The following is a 27,979-nucleotide window of genomic DNA, read 5'->3' on the forward strand; positions in this document are numbered from 1 at the left end:
TGTTAAAAACGACAGCAAAATACGTAGATTCAAACTTTATTTAGAAGTAAACAAAAGATTTATTTATATAACGGTATTCCTGAACGTAGCTACTGAATATAACTATCGATCAAGGGATGATCATTATAGGCGAAACAGGCTTAGGAACTACATCTGCTGACATTGAAATCAAGCTTTGCACAGTGTATTTTGGTCACTTAACTAACAGATTTGAGGTAAGTATAGAAAACAATGCAAAGGACGGACGTTTTCTTGAGATGCATTTATAAAAACACAGCCATAAACGGTTAGAATGGGGGAATTTATATCCGAAGGGTCGTGGAGAAAGCTCTCTGTACGCTATACGTCGAAATTCTCTTTTAAGTCTACTAGTAGTCTGGTCGACCCTACCTTTGATTTATGTCTTGTCCTCTTCCTGAATACGCGAGCAATATTTGCCACTTAATGTGTAGCAAACAATCAATGATAGAAATGAAATAAATTGCTCACTGTACTTCGAAATGTATATGCAGTACGTAAATGTATGCTATAATTATTCTAAGAATCATGATTTATTGCAATACTGAGAGAATATAAATCAAGCTATCCAAAATACAGAAAGAGACAGACACATTGTTTAAAAATCTCAGTTTTGATCATATAGCCCCTAACGTTTCTACATTTTTATACATCTTTGAAATGTATATGTTTGATAGTTTCTGATGCAGGAAAGTCCAGAAAAGCGTTTCGGACGCAGGAACTGTATAAAATGCTATTTCCGTTTGATGTAAGAATTAATATTACTCTTAAGAAATAATAAAAAAGAAAAACATTTGTCAATAAGTTTATTTAGCAAAAAAAAAAAAAAAAACAAAACAAAACAAAACAAAAAATATCATAAGGAAAAATGCCTCAATTTACATAATTTATTGCGATGTACTAATCATTCTTCCATGATTAGACCCTTTATTAGGGGGAAAGTAAGAATTTGACGGTAAGTAAAAGTTTTGATATTAAAATCCTCGATGAAAGACATACAAGTTTTCGTCCATTGACTCTCAAATGGTAATGCAAAGAGGGAAAAAGCATATCACATTTGCACAATTCAGGAAAATTGACATAATATCAGGAAAATGAACGCCGTCCCGTTTGTCATACATCTAGACATCATTTTTCAAAACGCTTGTCTGAGTACTTCCTGTGTTTCATGTGTTTCAGTTGTTATGTTTATTTTCCTACGAACTATTTTTTTTAATGGGAGTGAACCATGCAATGACTACATAACAGTATGTAACACGTTCTTTTTTTATTTCTAACTTTGTAGTTTTTGATTATTTTTTTCCGTACCATGCAGTTTGGGGTTTTCTCATTGTTGAATGCCGCATGGTAACCTTTAGTTGTTTACATCAATGTACCTCGGTCTTTAGTCGCATTGGTCCATTGGCCATCATATCACATCCTAATTTTTACTGTATAACAAAAAGATTAACTTATTACTTCGAAAGAGCTTTGTTCATTATAAAAATGAACATAGAAATTATGCAAAACAGTAAAAACATGTGATAACAAAAATAATATAAAAACAAAAACAAAAATAAATCATTGAATACAACAGTGAAAAAGTCAGAGTATAAAAAGTTTTGTCCATAACAAATCAATGATTTCTACAAGCATCAGTGCAATATGCACTTGGTGGACACTTATTCTTGTTGCATTCGGAAACACAGTAGTCGTCGGCATACGGATACATACTTTTGAACATTGGGGTTGCCTGGCATGTACCCACATTTTGCCCTGAAATGTTCCCAGAAATTTCTATATCTGCACAGCCATAAAATTGTTCTTGTGGTCCACAGCCAGTACAACAATTATGGTTGTTATCACAACGATATGAGTTCCCTGTAAAAAATTAATGGAGTTTTTACTTTCATGTTCTTATTAATTATACATTTATAGGAAGATAAAACAAAAATATACTACAAAGAAACCTGTCAAAACGAAACGAAGACAAATTCCTCTAAAAAAAACTGGCCAAAAGTGCCTTGCTGCTTACATGTACGCCATCATATATTCAACCTTTATAAACCAAACACCTGTCTCAACCAAGCAAATTCGTTAGTTTTACAGGGATTGATTTCGACGGGTTTCAATGTAATTGGAACACTCTCAAGACAGCACTCTGCAATAAGCATCATTATGCAACTTTCGAAAACCTTTGATGAGTATTTTTTTGTATACTTCCAATATTTCTGTGTGTTTGGTTTTCGAATCGTTTGACTGAAAGATACATGATCATGCGTATTGCAAAGTTTTGCACGCGTTTGGCGTACAAAACTATAACAAGGCTTATAGTTTTGAACGTCATGCGCGCGTTTCGTCTACAAATGAATCATCAGTTAAAAGTGTGACGAAAATTACTCAGTTACCCTAATAATGTTAGGAAGTTCTAAGTTTATCTGTTAAGAAGTCGGCAAATGTTTAAATCCGGTGAGTGTTCACATAACAAATTCTACTTTCACTTTCGTTTGTTTATGACGTACGCTTATTACGATTGTAATACGGAAAACAATTTCCGAAGATTTGGTACTGGTTCCGATCCTTCCTAGTTGAAAATTAAGTGTTTGATATTAAAGTACTATAGGCGTTACATTAAAACATAATAATAATACGGAATATATTTATTTCTTTTTTGAGATTATATGCATTTTGGTTAGAGATTATTCTAGTATATAAGTAGAGTTTCTCACAGCGTTAATCAGTTCGGTCGTCAGAGGTCGTAGAGTAAAAACATACAAAAAGGTAACTATAACTATTTCTGAATAAGAAGTAGCTTACCAAGGATCTTTGGTTAAGCTTACATAAGCAAGAGCCAATTGTACTATCTGGATAAGGCGGTGACATATTGTCCTTGGGTATATAATTCAGGTGACAACGTAATACTGTCCCTTTGGACTAGTGACACCTTGGCCCTGAACAAGGACCAGGGGCGCACTGGATACCGTATTTTCATATATTACCTTATAATCAAAGTACTAAAGTACTGTAAGGCAAATAGGTGAACAGTCATATATCTAATTTTGAAGTACGGCTAACTCAAACTCCCAATAAACCGTCCCTTGTGTGGTACTCCATTGTTAGGTTCAGGTTCCAATTTAGTATTCTTACCGGAAGTAATCTTTTTCATTCTCGTTAGGTTTTCATATCTAAGTTTAAGTTAAGTTCGGGATACACGTTACCATTTGTAGGACCCCCTGCACGTTACAAAAGTTCAAATCAAGTACGAAGTTAAAAAGCATTGAGGACCGAAAATTACGAACGGTTTTGCCGAAAACAGGTAAGGTAATCTGCGAACAAGAGTTATGAGCATAGTAAAGATTGTTGATCAGAACGATCTGCAGGCATATACCAGATGATAGAACATTGAAGTCTTTTACTGTGTTCGATTGATTAATCAAAACAGTTAGTTATTAACAAGCATATTTTTTTTTAAATTGCATTTTTAAAGAGTATGTCTTACCTGTATTCCATTTCCATTGTAAAACGCACTGTTTACATGACAACCCCCGAGGAAGTACCAAACGAACTGTATATGTACCAACAGCGCCTGGTTCATTAAACTTTGTTCGACCGTTAGGTTGTTGGAGAAGATATCTATCCAGACATGCGTGTGTGGCTGGTTGACGTTGATTTTTTACTGGACAGAGACGGAACTCAAAGTATCCAAGATGAGTTGCAGTGACTTGGACTTTAACCTCAATTGTCTGTCCTGATTTATAGTGTCCCGTAACAATACCGTTTGCATATTTCCCTCCAGCCTCGTTTTCACGAGCTTCATTCCAAGGGTCTCCACACACTCCACATTTACCACCATTCATATTCCATTGTTGCTGAGAAACAAAAGTACGTTTACATATACATTTCGTCACATCAATAAGGCAAAAAAAAAAAGAGGATCTAATCGACTTGATGTATTCATAACTAAAACTGGAAAGAAAGTTCCCCATGAAAACAGAGAAAGGATATCGAATAACTAGGCGGGAAAATGAAAGAGAATTTGAATTTTAAAACAACAAGTATTGAATCATATAGTATGATACCTTAACATGATCATTAATATGTGCATTGGACAAACTATCAAGACATATATTGGTATCACAGATAAACTTAGATTTCCGAATCCTGTCATTTTGTATCAGAAATAACAGTGTAGGTACTACTTCTTATGTTAAAAATATGGATAACGTACATGTAAGCACTAAGAATCCAATTAATTCATATTCAGGACGAAACATGTTAAATGTGACATTTTCTTATTTGTATTAGACCAAACACATAAAGCGAAATTATGAAAATATTAAATGGCATAGTAATTTTTACCTATTGGAGGGCATGCCCCCCTCCCCCCTCCGAACAACCGGAGCACTAACTACTCCGTCTTTCTAAAAAGCACTCGTCAAATATTTTCATTAACATATCGTAAGCTTCTTATTAACACAGTTTATTTTAATACGTATCCCATAACAGCATTGATGAAGCTGCCCATGGTAAACACAATACTGATTTAAAGAGTTATCTAGTATAACTCAGGTGCTACATTTCTAGTTAAGAACTAGATTAAGCATTTAGTTTGTACTGCTTATTTATTTCACTTGCCATTTCTTATACTAAGTATTGTATAACTTTGATAAAATTGAGAATGGAATTGGGGAGTGTGTCAAAGAGACACCAACCCGACCATAGAGCAGACAACAGCCGAAGGCCACCCATGGGTCTTCAATGCAGCGAGAAACTCCCGCACCCGGAGGCGTCCTTCAGCTGGCCTCTTAACAAATATGTATACTAGTTCAGTGATAATGGACGTCATACTAAACTCCAAATTATACACAAGAAACTAAAATTAAAAATGATACAAGACTAACAAAGGCCAGAGGCTCCTGACTTGGGACAGACGCAAAAATGCGGCGGGGTTAAACATGTTTTTTGAGATCTCAACCCTCCCCCTATACCTCTAGCCAATCTAGAAAAACAAACGTACAACAGTACGCACAGTAAAACTCAGTTTAAGAGAAGCCCGAGTCCGATGTCAGAATAGGAAACAAAAGAAAATAAACAAAATGACAATAATACATAAATAACAACAGACTCTTAGCAGTTACTGACATGCCAGCTCCAGACCTCAATTAAACTGATTGAAAGATTATGTCTTCATCATATGAATATCAGGCACAATCCCTCCTTAGGGGTTTAGTATTATACCGTCATAAAATATATGAGAAGAACATAACCCGTTTCATGCCAACAACTGGTTTTAGAATAAATATGTTTAATTCCGATGCAAAGACCCTATAAGTGAATCAATATTAAAGCCAAAATATGCAATCTTTAATGACCTGACAACAGTATCGTAACTATATCCCTTCTTAATAAGTCTGTTTAAAGGTTTTGTTAGCTTTTGAGGTGAATACTGACATTTTTGTGCTTTGTAAAGAATATTACCATAAAAGATTGGATGTGAAATACCCGAACGTATAAGATTTCTGCATGTTGAGTTATATTTACGAATGATGTCCTTATACCGATGATAAAATTTAGTAAATATTTTGACTAGTTTATGATATCGAAAACCCTGGTGTAATAATTTTTCAGTAATACATAAATTTCTCTCGCTAAAATCTAATACGTTGTTACATACACGAGCGAATCGTACAAGTTGAGATATATAAACACCATAAGATGGTGACAAGGGAACGTCACCATCTAAAAATGGATAATTAACGATAGGAAATGAAAAATCATCTCTTTTATCATAAATTTTTGTATTAAGCTTCCCGTTAATGTGTAGATATCAAGATCGAGGAAAGGACAGTGGTCATTGTTAGTATTAGCTTTATTTAAAGTAAGTTCAACAGGATAAATTTCCTTAGTATACATACTGAAGTTGTCATTATTGAGGGCCAATATATCATCCAAATATCTAAAAGTATTGTTAAATTTTTGTATCAGATGTTGTTTCGATGGGTCTTTACTGATTTTAGTCATAAATTGTAACTCAAAACAATACAAAAACAGGTCTGCAATAAGTGGTGCACAGTTAGTCCCCATTGGAATTCCGATAACTTGACGATATACGAAATCTCCAAAATGAACAAAAATGTTATCAAGTAAAAATTCAAGGGCAGATATAGTATCAAAGCATGTCCAATTGACATAGCTCTTTTGTTTGTTGCTACTAAAAAATGACCTAAACATATGTATTCGCATTCCGACTTTTTAAATGCCCATTAATTAGGTGTGTGAATTTTTTTCTTAATAAGAATATGAGGCAAATATGCATGCAATTTATCAAGTACTTCCAACGAGTTTTTGACACTCCAAAAGTAGTTAATTCCACTATTTTCAAAGGTCTGATTTGAACAATTTATTATCAGGTTTTTGATTGTACCAAGTGTACTAGTAAGTAGAATAGACAATTTAGTAGTGGAACAATGACTTGAAGACGAAATAAATCTATATTTGTCAGGTGATTTGTGTAGCTTCGGAAGCCAGTACATAGTTGGGACTTTCATTGTATTTGGTTCTGCTTGTAAAGAAGTAGCTAATAGTTTATCTTTGTTACAGATATCGTTTTCTGAAAATGAAGTCAGTTGGAATATTGGTGAATTCATGATTTCCTTTTGCAGAACCTCAATGTAAAATTTACGTCAAACTATAATGATATTATTAGCAGCTGTATCAGCCGGGACAAAAACAAATTCCTTGGCTAGTTCTTTTAGTTTATGTTTGATACGAGAGATAGGATGTTTATGGTTGTTGTAAAATGTTCTTTAAAATGTTGTATACGTATATCAACTATCTTCATTACTGAATTAAAAAAAGAGTCCAAAGACTTTTTGTCAGCTTTTTCCCGTTTTATCCATTTCAAACAGTAAGCACGAAGTGAGTCGTGGATGATATTACGACACTCATTCCAATTAATAATTGACGGGGGACGATATTTAGGTCCTTTACTGAGGAATGATTTTAACTCTCGGTCGCGAACGATGTTAAGGTCTCCTGTTATAACAAGGGAAATGGGGCCATAAGTGTATTCGGAATTACTACAATTACATGACGGAGGTGTATTTTCACTGATATTTACATCTTTACAGACTTGGCTATAATTAAACACAAATTTTCGGGTAGATTTCTTGTAAATATACCAAATAAGAGGGAGTTCAGTATTATCAAAATATCCAGGAATTTGTTCGTTAACAGAATTGTCGTTAAAAATACCGGCAATATTTACAAAATCAAAACCTTTATTGACATACTTTATTTTAATAAAATGTTTTTTATGATCTTCAGGTCGATCAATTTTGGGAAACTGTTTAGAATAACAATATGCCATTATAATTTGAACGATTTCATACTTAGGACTGCAATATGAAATTGTGTTGCAATCCTCTAAAATTTTATTTAATTTATTTATAGGTAAAGAACAGAGCTTGGTTAATAGATAATGTCTGCCGTTGTTTTTTGAAATAGAAATTAGGTCCGAAATATTTGTATGGTTGGTCCGAAATTTTCTTTGATTGCGATTTTTTTTCTACGCCCATGAGAACGGTTTTTACGAACAGTTTTAGAAACTATATCCAAAATGTTAACAGAATCGGTTCTTGATATATTACCAATTCCCATGATATTTTCATTAAGACCGAGAGGGTAGACTGTCTGTAATTTTTTTATCCAATTTAATTCAATTATTTTCCGCGATCGTACAAACTTTGAATGAGATTCACCAGGCTGCTTACTTACTACTTCTAAAGGTTGAACTGTTAAATATATGTATCTGGATACTTACACTGAAGCCACCACAATATAATTGGTTATCGTTGTAATTTTTAGGTGTTCTGTATCCATAACGCCACATCGTAGATCTTCCGGGAGGAGAAACGAGTCTTCCGTGTCCCAGAACAGATGCAGTTAATGCGATCATTACTGTTATTTGCAGCAACATATTAATGTCCTGAAAAAAAATATTACAAGTAATACTTAATAAATACCCTTTTTCACATTTTGTAAGAATTTATCTTAGCATGTCCATTGTCAAGATAATTAACAAGTGTTGACAATGTATAAAACTTTTCTTAGGTATATAATGGTTTACACGTCTTGCATATAAAGCTACTATGTTTGTCGTATTATTTAGAAGTTATATTACTATCAAATGTTTTACATAAATTGTTTTGTGCACCATTGCTTGTAAAAACGATTATATAAAAAGTATATAGTTTTATTTTCTTCTATTAAATGCTGAATATTGCAACGTATTTCTGTTTGAATACAATGTTCCATGTGCTTCCCTATTTATAGAAAAGTAACGGATATTCCAGATAATCAGTGAAAATTAATGAGTTTACTTTTAGATAATTCATACTTTAATCTCTTCGAAACGTACGAATTTTTGAGTAAATAATTGATTGAACTTCTCTAGTGATCTGCACTTATTTTTTATCTATTCGAGGTGAAAAAGATAGGGAATGAGAGAAAATGTTTAAGTAAACACTCAGTTTAATTATTAGAGTTTTGCTTTTGTTTTTAAATAATAAAAAAAATAAAACTTTGTGACATTAATGGACGAATCTGATAAAGTCGATATCCACATATGACCTGAAAATATTTGTCTGTAATTTAACAGTAATACAGTTGCATAATTACTAACTGTGATTTTTTTTCATGTAGCAACATTCCAGTAGCGCCTGCATATCGAGTATAAATCTCCTTGTTGATACAATATTTCAGAGCTTGCCTTTTCTATCATTTGAAGATAGATATTTGCCGCTTTCTAGGCAGCTATTGAACCACGTGGTCCAAGTGGTACCTTCGATTTTTTTTGGCTGAGCGTTATGAAATTAGTTGCAATATTCTAATTTACAAATATAAATCATTTTATCTGCTATTGTTCGGAATTTAATAAATTCAAATTTCTATCTAAATTGAAATAATTACACGATATAGACTGAGTTAGCAAACACCATAATTAAACGACCAAATGAATATTCTTGCACTTGGAAGTATATTTCATTTAATATATGAAAGCTTGAACAGTAAACTAACTGTTGTGGTCTTCAATTGATGACTGCTAACCGCTTGTTTCATGTTGTCTAGAAGAAAGAGAACTAAATTGTTTTCTTGTGATCTGACAAGGACTAGGAAGTAAAAAGTGTAATTACAAATCGCAAACAAGATAGCGAACAATTATCTCTTTATGTTTTCCTCGCTCGTATTCACGCAAAAAAAAATGTGTTAAAGACATGTCTGCATTTGAAGAAATGCGGAAGTTGTATCACACTTGACATTCAAAATTTGAGACAAGAAATATTTTTAGACCACCTCTTTTTCTACTTTTTCTGCCGTAAATCTGTATAAACCGGTAGCAAAATTTTTAAACGTAAATTGTCATATAACATTATTATATTGCACTATGATGATATATTTGTTTGGAGAGGATCATTATTCGGCAAAACAATGATTTTTACGACCAGGCTTTCCTTTAAAACCCGCCAGTGCTCTGCTAAATGAAGAAAATATCCAATGACTAAATGTAAACCGGAAGACACTCAACTGACCTTAAAGGACATTAAAACATGCCAAACATTATCACCAGACTAATCTTTGATAACAAAACAATTTCACTTATCAATAAGAACATCAGCAGTAAGATGAACGCTGTAACCTCCAAATCAATGAGTAATGCATGCAGATATTATTTTATCTGGGAAACAACGGAACTATTTTGCTTTATGGATGATGCTAACAGGATTTGGAAATAGTTTTGACTACACAAAGATAATAATTATCCTTTATCTTATAGTATATATTAAAAATCTGCACCAAAGCAAGTTCACTTTGTACCTAGATAAATCTCTCAAAACATCCAATAACATTACTGATTTTTTTTATGTTTACTGCCATTATAGAACCACATGATAGGTGGTGCCAAGGGGCGGATTAAGCCAATTTTAAAAGAGGGGGTTCTCAACCCAGGATAAAGGGGGGGGGGGTTCCAACTATATGTCCCCATTCAAATGCATTGATCGTCCAAAAAAGGGGGGTTCCAATCACCGGACCCCCGTGGATCCGCCACTGTATCTTAAAGCAAGTATGATAAAAAAAATACTTCTGTCCACTGCAAATTGACTTTTTTTTCATTCAATGTCAATGTTCACAATTTTGAAGCATGTATTGTCTACATTTTCTTTTTTTTCCATATTGTATTTTAATGAAATGCAAAGTTAAATTCTATTGTAACACAAGTTCTGCTGACAAATGGCTGATGAACCCCTCTTGTATGTAATTTTTTGACATGAAATCAAATATATTTTTTCTGTTATATGGAATAATCCCCACTCTCTTTATAAGAGACCTAGATCTGCTTTTCTCGGAATTTGTTACATCAGGAAAAAAAAGGCTACCAATAATCATGCCTGACGATCATTGAGGTCACACATAAAGAACCCATCTCTTTGCAGATCATAGTAGAAAAACAAAGATAGTTGGTAACATAAATGTATTGTTTAAAAATATCAAGAGAAACATTCCCATACAGAATCTCTGTCAATAAGTTATTTCTCTACTCTTAACAGTGAAATCTTAAATATGTATATTGATCGGCAAGCCTCGCATCTTGAAAACTAAAATGTCTGGAGGAGAGAACTATAGTTTCACAATTGATGTTGGGTTAGAATGTATAATATCACTCTTTTCCCCCCATATGATCAGCATACAAAGTAACAAAGAATCTATAAGTTCTTCAGTCTAAATAACTCGGTTAAATCTCATTTCTGATGCAACATTTTCAGTGCACCAGATTAAAAACTTTCTATTTTATATACTTATTTATATATAAAAACTAAATTAATTGAAGTCTAATTTTAGAGTGAAATTTATATTTAAAAAAACTGTTCTATAAACAACCAACATGTACAAACACTGAGTTTATTTTCATATCCTTTCTAAGAATATTGATACAAAGCAAGTAAAACTTGTATCATTCCATCTTCCAAAAGGGTGTTTGAGAATATCCAATAAGTCCAAGTTTCAGAGAAAAAAGTCGGTTATCTACAATTTTCTTCTTTGGAAGTTTTCTAAAACCTGTAATTACTTGAAAATGCCGTATTCAACCATTCCATGACTATTTTAAAGTTAAAAGAGTAGAGGAACATGAAATATTGAATAGCTATTCAAGAAAGTGTCGAAATATAACTACAATCATTAATTTTACTCGAATTTACTGTTGTGAACTTGCAATTTCCTACGATGCGTGTACGGAGTTATCTCCCTTTGATCTCCATTTCGCCACGAATAAGCTAACACAATTTCGTGTCCAGTGAAGTTAGGATCAATTATTATTAAAATTTAATGTAAAAAATGGTTTTGCTTCATATTTTATACTCCTCAAAACGTTACCATACCTATTTAAGGAATAATTAGGGATTTTCCATGGACCTACGCAAAATATTCAGAAAAAAGTTTCACTTCACTCATTGATTCAGAATACATTGACAAGACTTTTTAATAATAATTATACAGAATAATGAATCTTATTGACTCAAGATTTGAACACTTTGATTTTTATTAATGTACGAGTACAAATAACACGATACGAGTAAAAAAACCACGAGGCATGCACGTTTACCAAAAAACCGTAAACTCTGACCTTTTGTCACTTGACCAATGTCTTGACCTTAGAAGCCATTAAATCGTTTGCCGTCCAACTGATATAGATTTATCAGAATGTACAACAGCATGCCAATTATCGACTTGTTTATCGTATAGTTTTGATTATTGTCCATATTTTCAGAACACTGTAAATGACTTAAAGTCAGTTCGCAGAAAGGTTTTCTTTACTGAAAAGTTCCAGTGTTTAACACACTTATGCTTAATACTCATATTACCAGCCCACTTATGAACTTTTGCATTTAACTGATTTGAGCTCATGTTATTTAATCTACACCGCAAACGAATAGTACTTTCCCACTGCTTATTAAAAATGGGTGTAACTTATACCTAAGTCTTCAGTAACGTCAGCATTTGATGTATATTTTCCTATCCCAAGAAAAAAGTCTACAGGCCCTATTATATACGGAATTATACAAGTATATGTTTTTACACCCATATACCTGCTCCATATTCTATCATAGGACAAACCAAACTCTGATATAATTTTACAAATACATCGAAACAAACATCACCTAAAAGTTGAGACATGGCTATTACCAACCCTAAAGCTCTATTTGCTGAAGATGCAACGGCTTTTGCTTTGATATTATAGTCTAATAAATAACCTTTATCTGATATCTTGTGTTAGATATTCTTCAAATGAACTCAAATACTTGGAGAATTTCCCTCTCATTTCATGATTTAAAAAGAAAAATTTGGATGACTAAAATACAAATCGTTTTATTCACTTAGAAAATTAACCTTTGATATATTCGGCCAATCTTATTTCATGTCTTTTAAGCGCAATGTACCTCCTTATGTATTCAAGTACTAATACATCCTTGGCTTTTACATGTTTGAGTTTGAGTGACCCTGATGAAGATAAAGCTACCAACGCGGATGTGACGCACCCAATGTATACATTGTTCTACATTTTCTAGCACTTTGCATGTAATACAGCTGCTGTATGACTGCTAGTCTTCGACGGGATCATATACTTAGAAGTCAATGCTTTGTATTTCCCGGGAAATGAAAGTTCCAACAAGAGACAGTTACCGTTACTTGAAAGACATTCATTGGGTATGCTCGAAATGAAAAAACTGAAAAGACATAATTATATGAAGTATTACAATGACCTATTAAAATCGAAAAGCTAAAACCGTCTCTGATCAACTTTGCGTTAAAGAATTGAATTTATTTATAAATTGAATTGCCCTTCAGCAGTCAGTTATCACTCAATGAAACTTGTATTGAAATTCTTATTCCACTTATATCATATGATGTTTTGACTATATTTGTTAATCTTATTTGAAATTTATATATTAAGATAAGAAATTGAACGGTAGAAAATAAATCAACAAATTGCAATGTTTACTGAAAACCAACTTATTTTCGCGAGCGATTTATTTCCGCGACTTTCGCGAGTAGAAAAAAAAAACGCGAATATAAATCGTCGCGAATATGTAAAACTTGGATCTTTCCTTATTTAACTACATCAAGCAAATTTGAAAATCGCGAAATTAAATCGCCGCCAAATGGGCTAGTAAGGGCTAAACGCGAAATAAAGTATCCGCGAAAATAAGTTGGTTTACAGTATATGAAATTGATAAAGATAAAATAATGTAAATAATAAACAAAACAATCAAAACAATGGAAGTGATATGAACCACGTAAATTTTCGTTATTGTTCGTAGCCTTTTGCGTATTTTTGCAGCTATAATACAATGAAAATTACGAAAATGACGGCAAACAAATGTCATACACCTGATGGTCATCGACAGGGACTTCCCTTTTCAATCATTGTGGGATTAACAGATGTATAGGTCACCTATCAAAATTCAACGAACTTTTATATATTTACATGCGTATGTTGCGAAGAGATTAAAGAATGTTTTGTCTAAAAGTTAACTTATTAATCCTCGTGTATTCACTGCCATATCAGTCACTTTCGCTATAAATATGGAAGCACATGTTGAATTGTATACAAACAAAAGCACGTGGAAAACTAGGTAAGAAATAATAAGTTGATTTTCCTCTTAGCTTTATATATTATGATATAACACGTATTGTCATACTACATGATTAAATAATATATTATGTGAATGTTTTTTGTTGAAACTTTTCAATGTGTATACGCATTTATGGCATAAAGATGATATAAAGAAACTTGCATCCACGAATTTATGGATATATTTGTGTAACTAAATTGTTAAAAATATCTATGTTAACAAGGACAAGCGTTAATATCCTATATACCATTTGAGTATGCTTGGGATATTTTTCAAAACCGCAATTTTCACTCATTCCTTGAAATTCGATCGAAAATTGCTGAAATCTTTCGCAGTAGTGATGTAGACGAGGATATTTAGAGCTTGATATGTTGTATATTGACACCTATCTAATGTTGAAGGGCGTCCATGTAAGCTTAGATGTCGTAATTTTTTTGCTAGCCGGTCGCTACCACATTATTGTATGACACACATCTTCCTTCATATATGTTATAATGAGGGCTCTTGGTTCAATCCTCCTTTTATCATTTTGCTCCGGGCTCCAGAATACGGGCTCCGGCCTCCTATGAGCAACGATTTTGTTCCGGGTTCCACTGATAAGGCTTGGAGCTACAGAGGTCGGGGTTTTGCTAGCCGGTCGCTACCACATTATTGTATGACACACATCTTCCTTCATATATGTTATAATGAGGGCTCTTGGTTCAATCCTCCTTTTATCATTTTGCTCCCGGCTCCAGAATACGGGCTCCGGCCTCCTATGAGCAACGATTTTGTTCCGGGTTCCACTGATAAGGCTTGGAGCTACAGAGGTCGGGGTGTTGGTTCAAAATAAATTGCCTTCTAGCTCGAAAGGAACTATAAAACTAGTGCCTTACCAATTATATATTTTTCTAATGTTGCTTACTTCTTGTTGAAAACCCCAACACTTGATATCGACGAAATATATGTTTCTATAATAATCATTTACGCACTACTTTTTGATATGTCATTTGTACAGGGATTGAATATGCTGACTCAGATTTTCACATTAGCTTCATTAATTGCTGGCCATCTACGGGCATTATCTACGGGCATGACAGACTAATATCCCTTCCTGGAAGATCCACAATGTGGCGTTATGGGTAAACCTCACCAAAACATTATAACGATAACCAGTTATCTTGTGGAGGATTCTTTGTAAGTCGTTATAGATATCTAATCATTTTGTAACTTGGAAATAAAAGATGTTTTTTTCAAGAAGAATTAATAAACTTATGATGGTATATTGTTGTTCGACGGATTTAAGAAACGTATTGCCTTCTTTATGACAATAAGAAAACAAATGTGCATATTTAATATACTAGTAATGAAATAGCTGTTTCATTTACTGGCCTCTAATAAATGTTTTACAGCTTTGTAATTATACAAAAAGAGGCCCGTGAGAATGAGGCTGGAGAAAAATATACAACAGGCACCATTGTTAGTCAATATAAGACAGGACAAAAGATTCAGGTTAAAGTTCAGATCACTGCTACTCATCGTGGATATTTTGAGTTCCGTCTTTGTCCGGTTAACAATACACGTCAGCCAGCCACTCAAGCCTGTCTAGATAGGAACCTATTAAAACAACCAAATGGTCAGTCCAAATTCTATGAACCAGGAGCTATCAGTACATATACAGTTGAACTTGTTCTTCCTCAAGGTTAAACCTGTACTCAGTGTGTGTTACAGTGGGAATGGAATACTGGTAAGAGACAATTTTACGTAATTTGTGCACAATTATCCGAGTACATACACATTCACCTTTTTAAATTGTAATACCTTTCATTTTTCATAGAGAATTGTTTCTATCAAGTATTACATTTTTTTTACGATTTTAAACGTGCAAGAAAGTTTAATGATGATACCATAGATTTAATTTTTATTTCTTACATTACACATACCTTGCGCTTAAAAGTTTCTATACTGCAGATATTGTATTAATTTATGTAACAACATACATAACTAAACAAACGAGGTAGTTGAATATGTTTTTACAGGGCCTTTTTCAAATTCTTTTCATCATTATTTAAATCAATGATCACTGTACTACATCCCAATGTGTGTACTTTAAAGTTTTAACAATATTTTGACTAATATCACCTATTTATTAACACAAAAAGACAGGCCTGCACTTTAGTGTCTTACAGGTTTTGAAAACTTTTGAGTATTTATCCCTTAAACATATAAGAATACCTTCATTTATCTATTCAAAATGCTGTTGGAAGTAAAGCTATGCTTTGTCTTAGAATATCAACAGGTAGCATTGAAAAGTCTTTGTGTTTAATGAATATAAGTGAAAGTGTTAAAAGCATATATTAAGTACTCATTTTTACGACGCATTTCAAACGTTAAGTATATAGTTGCATTTTAATAACCTTATATTTTTACCCGGTGTGAGAAACAAACAACTCTTTTCTCAATAATTCAGAGCTGGTGCGTATCTATCGTTGAAGAACGTGTAGTTGCCTTTCTGTTATTATATTTTTTTCTGCAAATTCGTGCTTTTGGGTTGCTACCTCATTTTGTCATTATTTTTAAGCAAGCAAAGATACAAAGATAATTATCAGATTTATATAGAATCATAAATAACACCAAGAACTAATATCTTACATTCTTCTATCAATTACAATTATCTTGCATATTATGATGTGTTCTGATGAATAGGATATGAAAATTGTTGTACAATTGGATACTTTAACAGATGGTTATTTTCTTCTTGCAGGAAACTCATACAATTGTGATAATAACCATAAATGTTGTATTGGCTGTGGACCACAAGAACAGTTTTATGGTTGTGCAGATATAGTTATTTCTTCTTCAGGGACCAGTCAGTTTTCCCATACTGGTGTTCAACAAGAACGCCCAGTCGGATTTTTACCCATTTAAGGACAAAATGTTGGACCATGCCAGGTAACACCACTGTTCAAAAGTCGTTATCGATATGCCGATCAATATTGTGTATCACAATGCAACCAAAATAAATGCCCTCCAAGCATATACTGCACCGATGCTGGTAGATCTCACTAAAAACTCTTTTTACAAAACCTATACTCATTTTACTCACATTTTATTTGATACAAACTATTTGTTTTATAAGTGTATATATTTATATACATATATTTATTTATTGTTATTGTAAAAATTAATGTGTTTGTTTTTATATTAAAATCATAATTCAATAAACTCATTGTCTTTTTATATACTCCAGATAATCAGCTCTCCTTTTTATGTGATTTTTTATGATTTTCTTAAAAAGGTTATGTCCTATAAAACAAACACCTGCTATATATATTTATCCCCTTTAACCACATTGCTACAACTCTTGTAATTTTAATTATGTCTACTTCCAGAGTACAATAACGCGACCAGAGAGTAGATGGACGGTCTGTAATTAAGACTTACAATATATGATTGTTACAAAAATAATACACGAAATATAGCTTTTAAGTCGTTTTACCATAACGATGACTAGTATTGTTTTATTGTTTATGCCGGCAAAGATTGATGGAATGTGTCGATAGGGTAAGAATATCCTTCTATTCAAACATCATCCGTTATGCGAATATACTCTTTAAAATCGGGCGAAATCACATAGTCGTAAAACTTATGTAGTAAAGACTTTAATCGTTCGTCCTCATAACTTTATTGGAACAGTTTTTATGAAAAGAGCATGACCCAGTTAATGAAGTTCACATAGTGTTTGCATACACAAGGGTAACGTATTGCGATTGGACAAAGGGTATGTTTCTGCTGAAAAATGGAAAATTGACTATCAAAAAAGGGAAGTTCTATTAGATTCTCGTTTGAAATCGTAAATCTGTGTCAATAACGAGGAAGAGATCAAGATTCCAGGCGACCTTCTAGTTTCTGTAGTATTCGTAATTTCAAGTTCAATGCAATATATGAGACGCAATCACTTCACTGAAACGTGCACTCACTATTACCCATGCCCCATACACGATTACCCATATTGATATTTAGCCCCAACAATTCTAAAACAATTAATTTCAATTTCAACAAAACGTTTGAATTGATTATCAATTGAACATTCTATAAAGTAAACTTATTTCACACACATAAAATTCACCTGTACAGATGTTAGCTTATCTTCATGTTAACAAATTGTATTCTCATTAAAATTTAGCTTCTGACAAAACACTGTGTATTGAACTGATCAAATGTAATTGTAATCATTTTAAAAATAGAATTGCACAAACGTTTGTCGACACGATGTTACTTCAAACAATGAATTTTTTTTAAAGAAAATATTTAACCGCCTCCATAGATGGTGTTTAGATAAATATTTGTCAAGATTAAATGTTATAAACACAAAAGTCTAAATTGAACAATAGTAGTCAATTCCGTGTCCTTGAATATTCTATTTTAAGTGTATTGAATTAAAAAAGACAGCAATATTCTTAAAAGTTTAAAGTATATACATAGTCGGGATAAGTCCAGTTGGTGTAATATATATAAGATAGGAGATCAGTATGGATTGTAAAAATCTTCTGCTTGTGACATTTTGTATAATTAGCAACTGGCATGTGCTGACATTTGTGAACTAAGTGCTTTATTTGCAAACTGCTCGAAGTGTGGTTTATCAGAAATTCCTCAGAATCTTCCAGAATATATAACTAAACTCGAATTATCAGAAAATGTCTTTACAAAGATAGGATCAAAGGCATTTAAAAGATATGGTAAGCTACTAGTTTTACACTTAGCAAACAACAAAATAAGTATCTTAGACAGTGATGCTTTTGTGTGCTTATGCGAATTAAAGGTGCTTTCTCTAACAGGAAATCGATTAGATCATACAAAATATCCGAACAATGTTTTCCGTCCGCTAAAGAACATACAAGAACTTTATCTTAATCGGAACATGAGAAGTCCACCTCCGTTTGAGCAAGAAAAACCTTGTAAATATTCCGATAAAGCCTTCAGCTGGATGGTTAATCTGAAAATTCTGTCAATAGATCTATGTGGAAGCTCAGATTTTGACATCGGATTTCTGAAAATGATACATTTGCAGAAGCTTACATTTGATCATTGTCTAGCTTGCAATTTAACTCGAAAAACCTTGAGTAATTTTCGAAAGACATACAAGGTATATACATAGTTAAACGTTGAACAGATAACAATACACAAATTTATGTAGCGATGATAGGTGTAAATTATACTCAAGTAAATCCAGTATGCGGTCGTTTTTAAAAAGTATCTGGCGTCATAAAAATTGTGCTCAAATGTCTTTCGGGTGAAAGGTATGATATTGCGCAGACCCTTGTCTTTCAATGATGTCCTTAATTTCTTTTTTCACTCACTAAAAAGATGAAAAGGTACTGTAAACTATTTTTTCTAACCGAGGGGTAAACAGATCCTGCTTCACAAGTGACACCCGTCATCACTCCTATAAATTACGATGTTATCTTTACTACTAAAATAACGAGGTCCAATTTGTTAGCAGGAATGAAGTTAGCCCAACGAATCAAAGAATGCAACTTTATATATAACTAATACATGTATTGGACAATGATGTTGATTAAAACCTACACCATTCCAGGCCCTTTTGTTTTCCACATGATTAATATTACCAATAATTAAAAAGTTCCGGGTCGAATCCGATACCGATACCAATAGTATATGTTACATGTAGTTTCCGGTTGTAGTAAGAAAACCAGGGGCGTGTTTTTTTGTTCTTCGGTAGTGAGCCAGAATTTATGAATGCAGATATATTAGAATGTGAGCTGTGTTATAAACGTTTTTATGGTATGACAGTCTTAGTAGGACATCCCTGTAGGACGATAAGCTGGATAAATATAAGAACTACACGGACAATAACAGTTCAGGGACGACTATTTGATATTCTAGGGAAGGGATTTTGATTGATTGGTGTTAAACGCTACTTTCAACACTAAGTTGGGCTATTCCGTGGTGGTCAGTTTAAATTTATAGATGAAGGATGGGGAAGGGAAGAGGGCATTATTAACTTTTTTAATCTGTCGCTAATTATGCCTATTTTTCTGCTCTTACCAGGCAACCATATTCATATATGAAATCCTCCTGTCCCCCACCCCAATAAATGAATAAATATCAAATGGTTTTTCTTCTTATTTAACACAAGTTTAAATTGATTGATTGTTTGTTGCTAATTTTTAACGCCCAGTGACAAATATGTCATGCCTGTTCAGTACTCGGTTCAGGAAAACACGAGTTTAAAAGTCGGGTATATAATATAAAAACGAAGAGATGTATGATTGCTAATGAGGCAACTATCCACCGGAGTTCAAATATGAAGTGGATGTAAGAAATTATAGGCAACCGTAATTAAGGCCTTCAACAATGACAAAACCCGATACTGTATTAAAAGTCGTCTATAAAAGGCCCGACGTGAAAAGTGTGAGAAACAATTCAAACGAAAAAACTAACGGCCTAATTATACATAACAAAATAATTTACAAAATATCAAATATGAGTCGAGGCATGAACCAACGACAACCACTAAGCTATAGGCTCCTGACTTGGGATAGGCACACAAAGAATATGGCAGGGTTGATATAAAAACGAAGATTGCCAATGAGACAAGAGACCAAATGACACAGCAATTAACAGCTGTAGGTCACCGTACGGCCTTCAACAATAAGCAATGCCCATACCGCATAGTCAGATGTAAAAGGCTCCGCAATCACAAATGTAAAACAATTCAAACGAGAAAAGTAACGGTCTGATTAATGTACAAAAAAATGAACGAAAAACAAATATGTAACACAGCAACAAACGACAATCATTAAATTACAGGCTCCTGACTTGGGACAAGCACATACATACAGAATGTGGCAGGGTTAAACATGTTAGCGAGATCCGGCCCAACCCGCCCCCTAACCTGGGACAGTGGTGTAACAGTACAAGAACATGTTTGTGAGCGCTCAACCCTTCCCGAAGCTGGGACAATGGTGTAACAGTACAACATAAGAACAACCTGCACAAATCAAATGCAATTAGATTAACTCAAAAGATCGGTACGAGACACAAAAAAAAAAAAAAAAAACTTACATTAAGACAATAGACACAAAGCACCGAAATAAGAGTATTTGCAATTACTGGAAGTTTGTTCAAAGCTAATAACAACTTATATTGAAATAAATCTTGTTCTCCCAGACTGAAGTATCAATCAGTACACAACCAACGGATTTATTAAAAATAAAAAAGAAAAAAAAACAGTCTGAGAAATGTCTGGTATACATTGTATACTTGCATATTGATACATATACAATGAAAATTTTTGAAAAGTGGTGGTCCGAAGGTTTTGACCATCGAAATTTTGCAATAGAAATAATAGTTAGGACCAGAAGATTTTCTTCAAGGACCACGAGAGAAAAATGATTTCGAGAACTTTCCGATATCTTTGCTTTATACAAAAATAATCCAGTTTGGTTACTTTAAAAAAAATTGGATAGACAAGATGTCCTGATTCGATACAAACATTGACGAATTTTTGTGCAGTTTAAGATTATTCTTAAAAATCAAATAATGGGGTTTAAGCCAGATTTGTCTAGCAAAATTGAGTTAGAGGAAAGAACAAAGAAAAATGTCACGAACAGAGCACACTTTTACAGTCATGTCTACCGGACGTATTTTAATTTTCTATAAAATCATCGTAAACTTCATTTATGTCATTCAAAATAACAAAAATCTGCTATATTCGACGGCAAATTGAATTTTTGTTTGATTGATCTTCCGTAGAATATCTCCAGAAGAGGTCCAGATACATTTTTTTGGACTCTTCACCAGAAGACATTCTGGAGATGTGCAGAAGAGACCAATAAAACACGCCCCAGGAGGGTTCAAACAGGAAGAGTTTGAAAACAGAGAAAATTATAAAACAGTTAGAGTTTTACCTTTGGGTAGTACTATTTTCATTTGTTTGAATCATCATCATCATCATCACCATCCTCCCCATCATTAGTATCAATATGTTTTTATAAAACATATTGATCAATACGGACATTTATATCTAACGAATTAATTTTGGTTTTTTTTATCTGACATTATATCCATCTGCAAATAAAATGTAATTAGAAACAACCGTTATCACGAAACGTTTGAACATATTGTTTAACGTGGCACTGTTTAAGAAAATCGAATAACTGGGTAAACAAGAAATTGGTTAGTTTTCAGATTTTCTTTTCTATAAAAATATTGTTATATTAAGTTAATGCAGTCGATACATATACTTTTTTAACACTCAATATTTGTTAATGAATTTCGACTTGATCCCTTGACTTGTCATATAGAATTAGTTGCTGCTACTATATAAAAGTCCTTCATACATGCCATATATTTACTTAAAATATTCATACCGTGATTAGACGATTCTTACAAATGTAAACAAACGATCAAATTCATACTGTTAAGAGTTGTGGCTATTTTTAATTTAACGGTTTCGCTCATATGGTCAAAATCAGAGAGTCGATCACACCTTGAGGATTCCTAATAACAAAGAATCTAAATGAAATGTTATAGATACTTTCCTTTCATTATAACTAAAACAATGCTTTAAAAAAGTTAAAAATCGCTCACTTATCCAGAGCCATAGTTACAGTTCTTGGTAGTGTTAACTTCCAAATTACACCATACATTATACGCAATTACACCATACACCATTCCCCTTTCCCCTTTCACATTTTAATCATACCCACCATATTATAATTACTCATAATGTAACGGTTTTGAGGGAATTGCAAACGGGTTAAAAGTAAAATACAGCATTTGTCATACACCACACACCACTCCACATTCACCATACATCGTACGTTTAATTGAAAATTTTACAAAAAGGCTGTATGTTTCGATCTATTATTTGTTTATATATTAACTAACAAACTTTGCACAGTAAACTTCAATATAGTTTAACCCAATCACATTCTGTATGTTCCTGTCCTAAGTCAGAAGCCTGTAATTCAGTGGTTGTTGTTGTTTTTGTATGTTATATTTGTTTTTCGTTCATTATTTTGTACATAATTCAGGCCGTTATATTTCTCGTTTGAATTGTTTTACAACTGTCATTTCGGGGCCTTTTGAAGCTGACTATGCGGTATGGGTTTCACTCATTATTGAAGTCCGTACGATGACCTATAGTTGTTAATTTCTGTGTCTTATGGTCTCTTGTGGAGAGTTGTCTCATTGGCAATCATACCACATCTTCTTATTTTTATATCTAAACATTGAGCGACTTGTCTAACAACCGAAAATATAATCTACCGCCTGGCTATTTTTAACAAATTAAAAACCTGCAAGTAATTTAGAAACATAGGCAAGCTGTTTTAATAACTAGTTTTATGGTGATGATTGAAATTTGTTTATATATTAGAATAGCATATAATTTTTCCGCCTTTTGGAGACCCTGTAATGGGCCTCTGATATAAAGACAAGCTAAAGTGTTTTGATTGGTCAGTTATATATGGATATTTCCTAATTAATAATTCAGACAGAAAAAGGATCGATATTATTTGTAATTAATAAGATATTTTTTCAGTTTTGGATATCAGACTTTTGTTATTTTCTCAATGTGTTGCCAACAAAAAACTGAAAGCAAGTGTGCAAATTGAATGTAGACATTTTGGAAAAAATCTCTTTACTTATTTTGATTTTGAAATGTTTGTAAGTCAAAAAGAACTAACTTGATGGTTCTAATAGTTAATTCTTTACTTGCATAAAAATTTTTAGGTTTAATTTTGAGGTGATATTAATTTTGATGACTCATATTCAAACAACCTTAATCAGTGTTGCTCAATAACCAATAGGGAATCGGAACGTATAAAAATCAGGAAAAGTTAACATATATAAATACAGTCGATAAATCAGCATTTTGCGTCTGCAGATTAACCTTATAACTCTACAATTTTTTTTTGAATTGATAATTGGAAATGTTTTCAAGAACTATTAGAGTAACTTTATGCAAGTGCAAAAGAATTGACTACCGAAACAGAGATTTATACGTGTACAACATAGATTATATGCATTCTCTTATGAGTGTGACCTGTTATCTATTTCCCACATGAGAAGCATTTCTCGTATCACACTGAATTGAATGCAATATGAATCAACGATACGAAAAGTGCATTGAGTTGAGCTCCTGGCACAATATTCTCAATGGGTTAGCGGACTATTAAATGAATTTAATCTAACATATTTCAACTAACTTTTCCAATAAGAGAGAAAGCTTTATTTGAAACTCGTTCGAATTGGATATCGCTTGATATCATCTCTCGTGATTTAATTTCAGTAATATCAATTACCTCGCCAAAGGCTCGATTTTTTTTTATATTGAAATTAAAAAACACCATATAATATCAAGCGATATCCAATTCTCATTCGTTATGAAAACTTCAATTAATAAACTACCAACATAAGCAAACATTTGATATGATGAAAAAGTAAAACAATAGTCAGTGTACATAATACATGACTTGTATAATGGGTACATGTATATGCCAGTTTATTTTTACGCTTTTGCAACTTTAGGGAAATCTTTACAATCGTATACAAGTCACTTTCACAATGCTATTAAAAACGTACTTCAAAAAATTACAAATTAAGAAACTATCACAATTTTCACACCTTAGCCGAAACTTGGCCTGGTACACAAACACATTATTTATCCAAATTTTTAATTGACATAATTACTAGTTATTGGATACCAACTAGCCGTTTGTTGATTTATATCATTTTTGTTTTTCGTTTTCTGTTTTTTTTTAAACATAAATGAGGCTGTCATTTTAGTTTTCTCGTTTGAATTGATTTACATTAGTCATTTCGGGCAATTTTAAAGCTTACTATGAAGAATATGTTTTGTTCATTGTTGAAGGCCGTACGGTTACCAATATTCGATAACTTCTGCGTCATTTGGTATCTGGTTGAGGGTTGTCTCATTGGCAATCGTATCATAATCATAATTACATATTATTTAGTTACTGTACAGATGTTGAGATATATTTTTCATGTCTAGGTATAATGCTACATGTACATGATACCGAATTTATATTTATAAACCATTTTTTTTCGAATTGATAACGGGAAAGTACCACTCTATCAATGTAACTTTATGCGATGATTCAAGTACAAAACTTGTACCTAGGTAACCTAAAAAGACATCGACTCAGTTTAAGATGTACAATATTTATAGAATTCATTTCTTATCAGTTGTGCTCAATAACAAATATTTCTTGTTGGTTTATTGTATTATATTTATCAATGTTGATTTTTCTTTTGTACGTTCTGATTAATTTTTGTATTGTCTTATGTTTCTGTTACATCAACCCTATATCATTCATTTGCTAATATGTATCATTAGTTTTTATAGAATATTACATTATATTTCAGTAAAATGCAACTTTTTGGGGTCATTTGTTACCTGTTGGTATTACTGGATGGGGACCAAATTGCTCTGAGGGAGAAATGGAAAACGGGAATTAAAGATAGACTGATAGATGGAAAGCATATTGTTGATTTATTTAGTACCGAATCAATGTCAAAGGTTTTTAATCAAATTCACTTGCTGAAAATTTTTATTGAGACCGTCGATAGTCTTGCTTCCTTCATTCAGGAATTTAATTCAAAAACAGAACTAGATATGTTTAAAGAATTAAAACAGATTTCACAGATACAAACAAACAACTTGAACAAGCAAGCGACAGAAGGTTTGGTAAAGAATTTCGAGACACCATTTTTGAGCTGAGAAATATTGAATTTAGTTTCGTAATCCTTAACCGTTTTTGGAGAAATTGGAGGAGTTTGAATGTACAAACAGTGCCGAGTGTGAAGTTGGACTGCCATTGATAATCAAGCTCTTTAAAAATGACTTTGATATTGGAGACTACTATTCACACATTCTCAAAACAACTATAAATGGTACACGGTTTTCGAAGGATTCCCTAATTCAGCAAGTGAAGAAAATATCTGGCTGTGATGAGGAAACATTTTTTAACTTTAGAAAACACTTGCTTTTAAAACTATTCAAAGCGGAACAAATCATGATCGTGTATGGTAAGTTGGCAAAGAAGGACATTGATTCAACAATACAGATTCATCAATGGACTAATGAAATGTACGAATTACGAAGGTCCTTATTAAGAGTTGCAGAAGAATGTTCCTCACGTGATGTTTGTAAATCAAAGTGTCAAAACGGTGAATGTATCCGCCTATCAGAGGAAAAACGTGACATGCATACGTTGCCGGTTGGCAATCCCATCTACAATCACAGTCACAGATGCAGTTTTGACGCCAGCAGCCGTCTGGTATCTAAAATCGACCATTTCTCTTAAATATCTGCATGCTGGCAGTACAATGTCTGCACATGCTGTTGACGCCGTATATTAGCATTAAGAGAAAACCAGCAGTTAAGGTGTGAACCATTTGAAATAAAATTCATTATCTTAACATTTATTATCATCAAATGACCAATCTTGTAGTATGTATGCATATGGCAATGTTCATAATAATATTATAAATAGCCAAATTCAACTTAAAAAAAAAAAATACAGACAAAAGATGGATACGTGTATACTAAACTTGCGCCTGCTTTTAGACATTTGACAGATTTTTGTTTTAAATATTCGCCAGTCTACATTGCAATGGAAATAAATGTTTTGAATTGCAGACCCACGTTCAAACCCCCGTTAGTTCATTAACTTGAATCTTTATTCACACTTCAGAAAACCCAAAACAAGAAGCATTTTTTCGCTACGTTTGCCTTCTTAAACATGCCATAGACACATTGAAAACTCAAATCCGCAGTAAACATTCACACTTCACTGCAAACATCTTTATAGGAAGCATTAGATAATTCTGCAATAACTGTCTATCATACGTGGTATAAACTATAACATAAGAATAGCGACGAATCTAACTCACACATAACACATGCAGATTGCAGTTTTAAGTATTTGGTGTTGGGCCATGTCTTACCCTGGTAGGTGAACTATTGGATGTTGAATGGAATATGCATAAAATTGTCAAACAGTAATGGTATAAGACAAAATGAAACAAAAACTGTAACAGATATTTCAACTTGTCAACAAACGTTTGGATCAACCCTAAACCAATCTTTCAAATAAAATTAAGAATGGAAACGGGGAATGTGTCAAAGAGACAACAACCCGACCAAAGAGCAGAAAACAGCTGAAGGCTACCAATGGGTCTACAACACAGCGAGAAAATCTTGCACCTGGAGGCGGGCTTTACCTGGCCCTTAAACAAAAATGTATACTATTTCAGAGAAAATGGACGTCAAACTAAACTCCGAAACATATAATTCCCGATTAATGGTATAGTTTAACGTATAAATAATCTCATCATAGATACCAGGATTAAAATGTTATACTCCAGACGGGTGTTTTGTCTGTAAAAGATTCAACAATGACGCTCGAATAAAAAAGTTAACAGACAAATGTTCTTCTGTTTCAAATCAAGTATTTGATCCAAAAAATAATGACAAAAATCCCAGCCACAGAACGCAGTAAGTGATAACAAATCATAAGGTACATTGTTTAAATTTTGGATGTCGTCGAGTATTTCCCTTAGCAATTTCTATGTTGTAAGTCTATAACAGTAGCCGTTTATGAAAAAAAATAGATAAATAAATCAAAGTAAGATACCTTGCTTGTGTTCTGTGTTGAGTACAACTCTGTCCAAATCTATGCTATTAGATATGATCTTAAAGGTTTAAATACAAATATTTGATGAATTGGTAATTGACAAATTAGAAATAACTAGAAAAGAAAAAAAGGAAGAAAACTTGGTTAATATGGTTTGGCAGGTTGTTCAAAATACAACAATTACTATTATGATCTATTCTCTTTGTGAAGTACATTGTGAAATGCAGACCACTGCAAGTAATACTAATTATAGCGAGCTAATCATGTGTAGTTATCAAAACGGTTTTGACATATCCTTGAACTGTTGCAATTTGAAAAATTTGCCGTATATCCAATGCTGATTTTTTCAACAACTTTTGGTATTGGAAGTCTCACAATAGTTTGCATTCAAGTAAAGAACAAAATATCAATTAAATGAAAATCATGACAGTCTGATAATGTTTGTTCAAATTTATCTTTAATGTTTAATACTTTGAGAACAATTTACTGAAGGATAATTCTATTAAAATCAGATTCCGTCTACTTATTATGGTATTAAAAGCGAATATGATAGGAGAAATCTTATATCTGTTATTCCTCGTTATAGATTCAATTTCTAAAAAAGCAAATATTTTGAGATGA

The 27,979-nt window shown here is 32.8% G+C and overlaps 1 protein-coding gene and 1 pseudogene across 1 annotated transcript; one reads left to right on the plus strand and one right to left on the minus strand.

Annotated features, from left to right (window-relative positions):
- Window positions 1-807: 807 nt before the first annotated feature.
- Window positions 808-27,452, minus strand: LOC127705902 (uncharacterized). The gene is made up of 4 exons (XM_052210267.1): window positions 27,359-27,452; window positions 7,820-7,984; window positions 3,497-3,866; window positions 808-1,878 (listed from the first exon to the last, which is right to left on the minus strand). Exons 2-4 carry the CDS (start codon window positions 7,973-7,975, stop codon window positions 1,634-1,636), a joined length of 771 nt encoding a protein of 256 aa, XP_052066227.1. The 5' UTR covers window positions 7,976-7,984; window positions 27,359-27,452; the 3' UTR covers window positions 808-1,633.
- Window positions 14,650-16,758, plus strand: LOC127705904 (uncharacterized; annotated as a pseudogene).
- Window positions 27,453-27,979: the final 527 nt, after the last annotated feature.

Source organism: Mytilus californianus, unplaced genomic scaffold (genome assembly GCF_021869535.1).
Source record: "Mytilus californianus isolate M0D057914Y unplaced genomic scaffold, xbMytCali1.0.p SCAF_6, whole genome shotgun sequence".
NCBI lineage: Eukaryota > Metazoa > Mollusca > Bivalvia > Mytilida > Mytilidae > Mytilus > Mytilus californianus.

Bases quoted from the DNA above. Each gene is read 5' to 3' on its own strand.
- LOC127705902 (XM_052210267.1), bottom strand. From the start codon at position 7,975: ATGTTGCTGCAAATAACAGTAATGATCGCATTAACTGCATCTGTTCTG. The intron at 3,867-7,819 runs GTAAGTATCCAG...TTTGTTTCTCAG, and splicing joins TATATTGTGGTGGCTTCAGT to CAACAATGGAATATGAATGG. The intron at 1,879-3,496 runs GTAAGACATACT...AATTTTTTACAG, and splicing joins ACAATGGAAATGGAATACAG to GGAACTCATATCGTTGTGAT.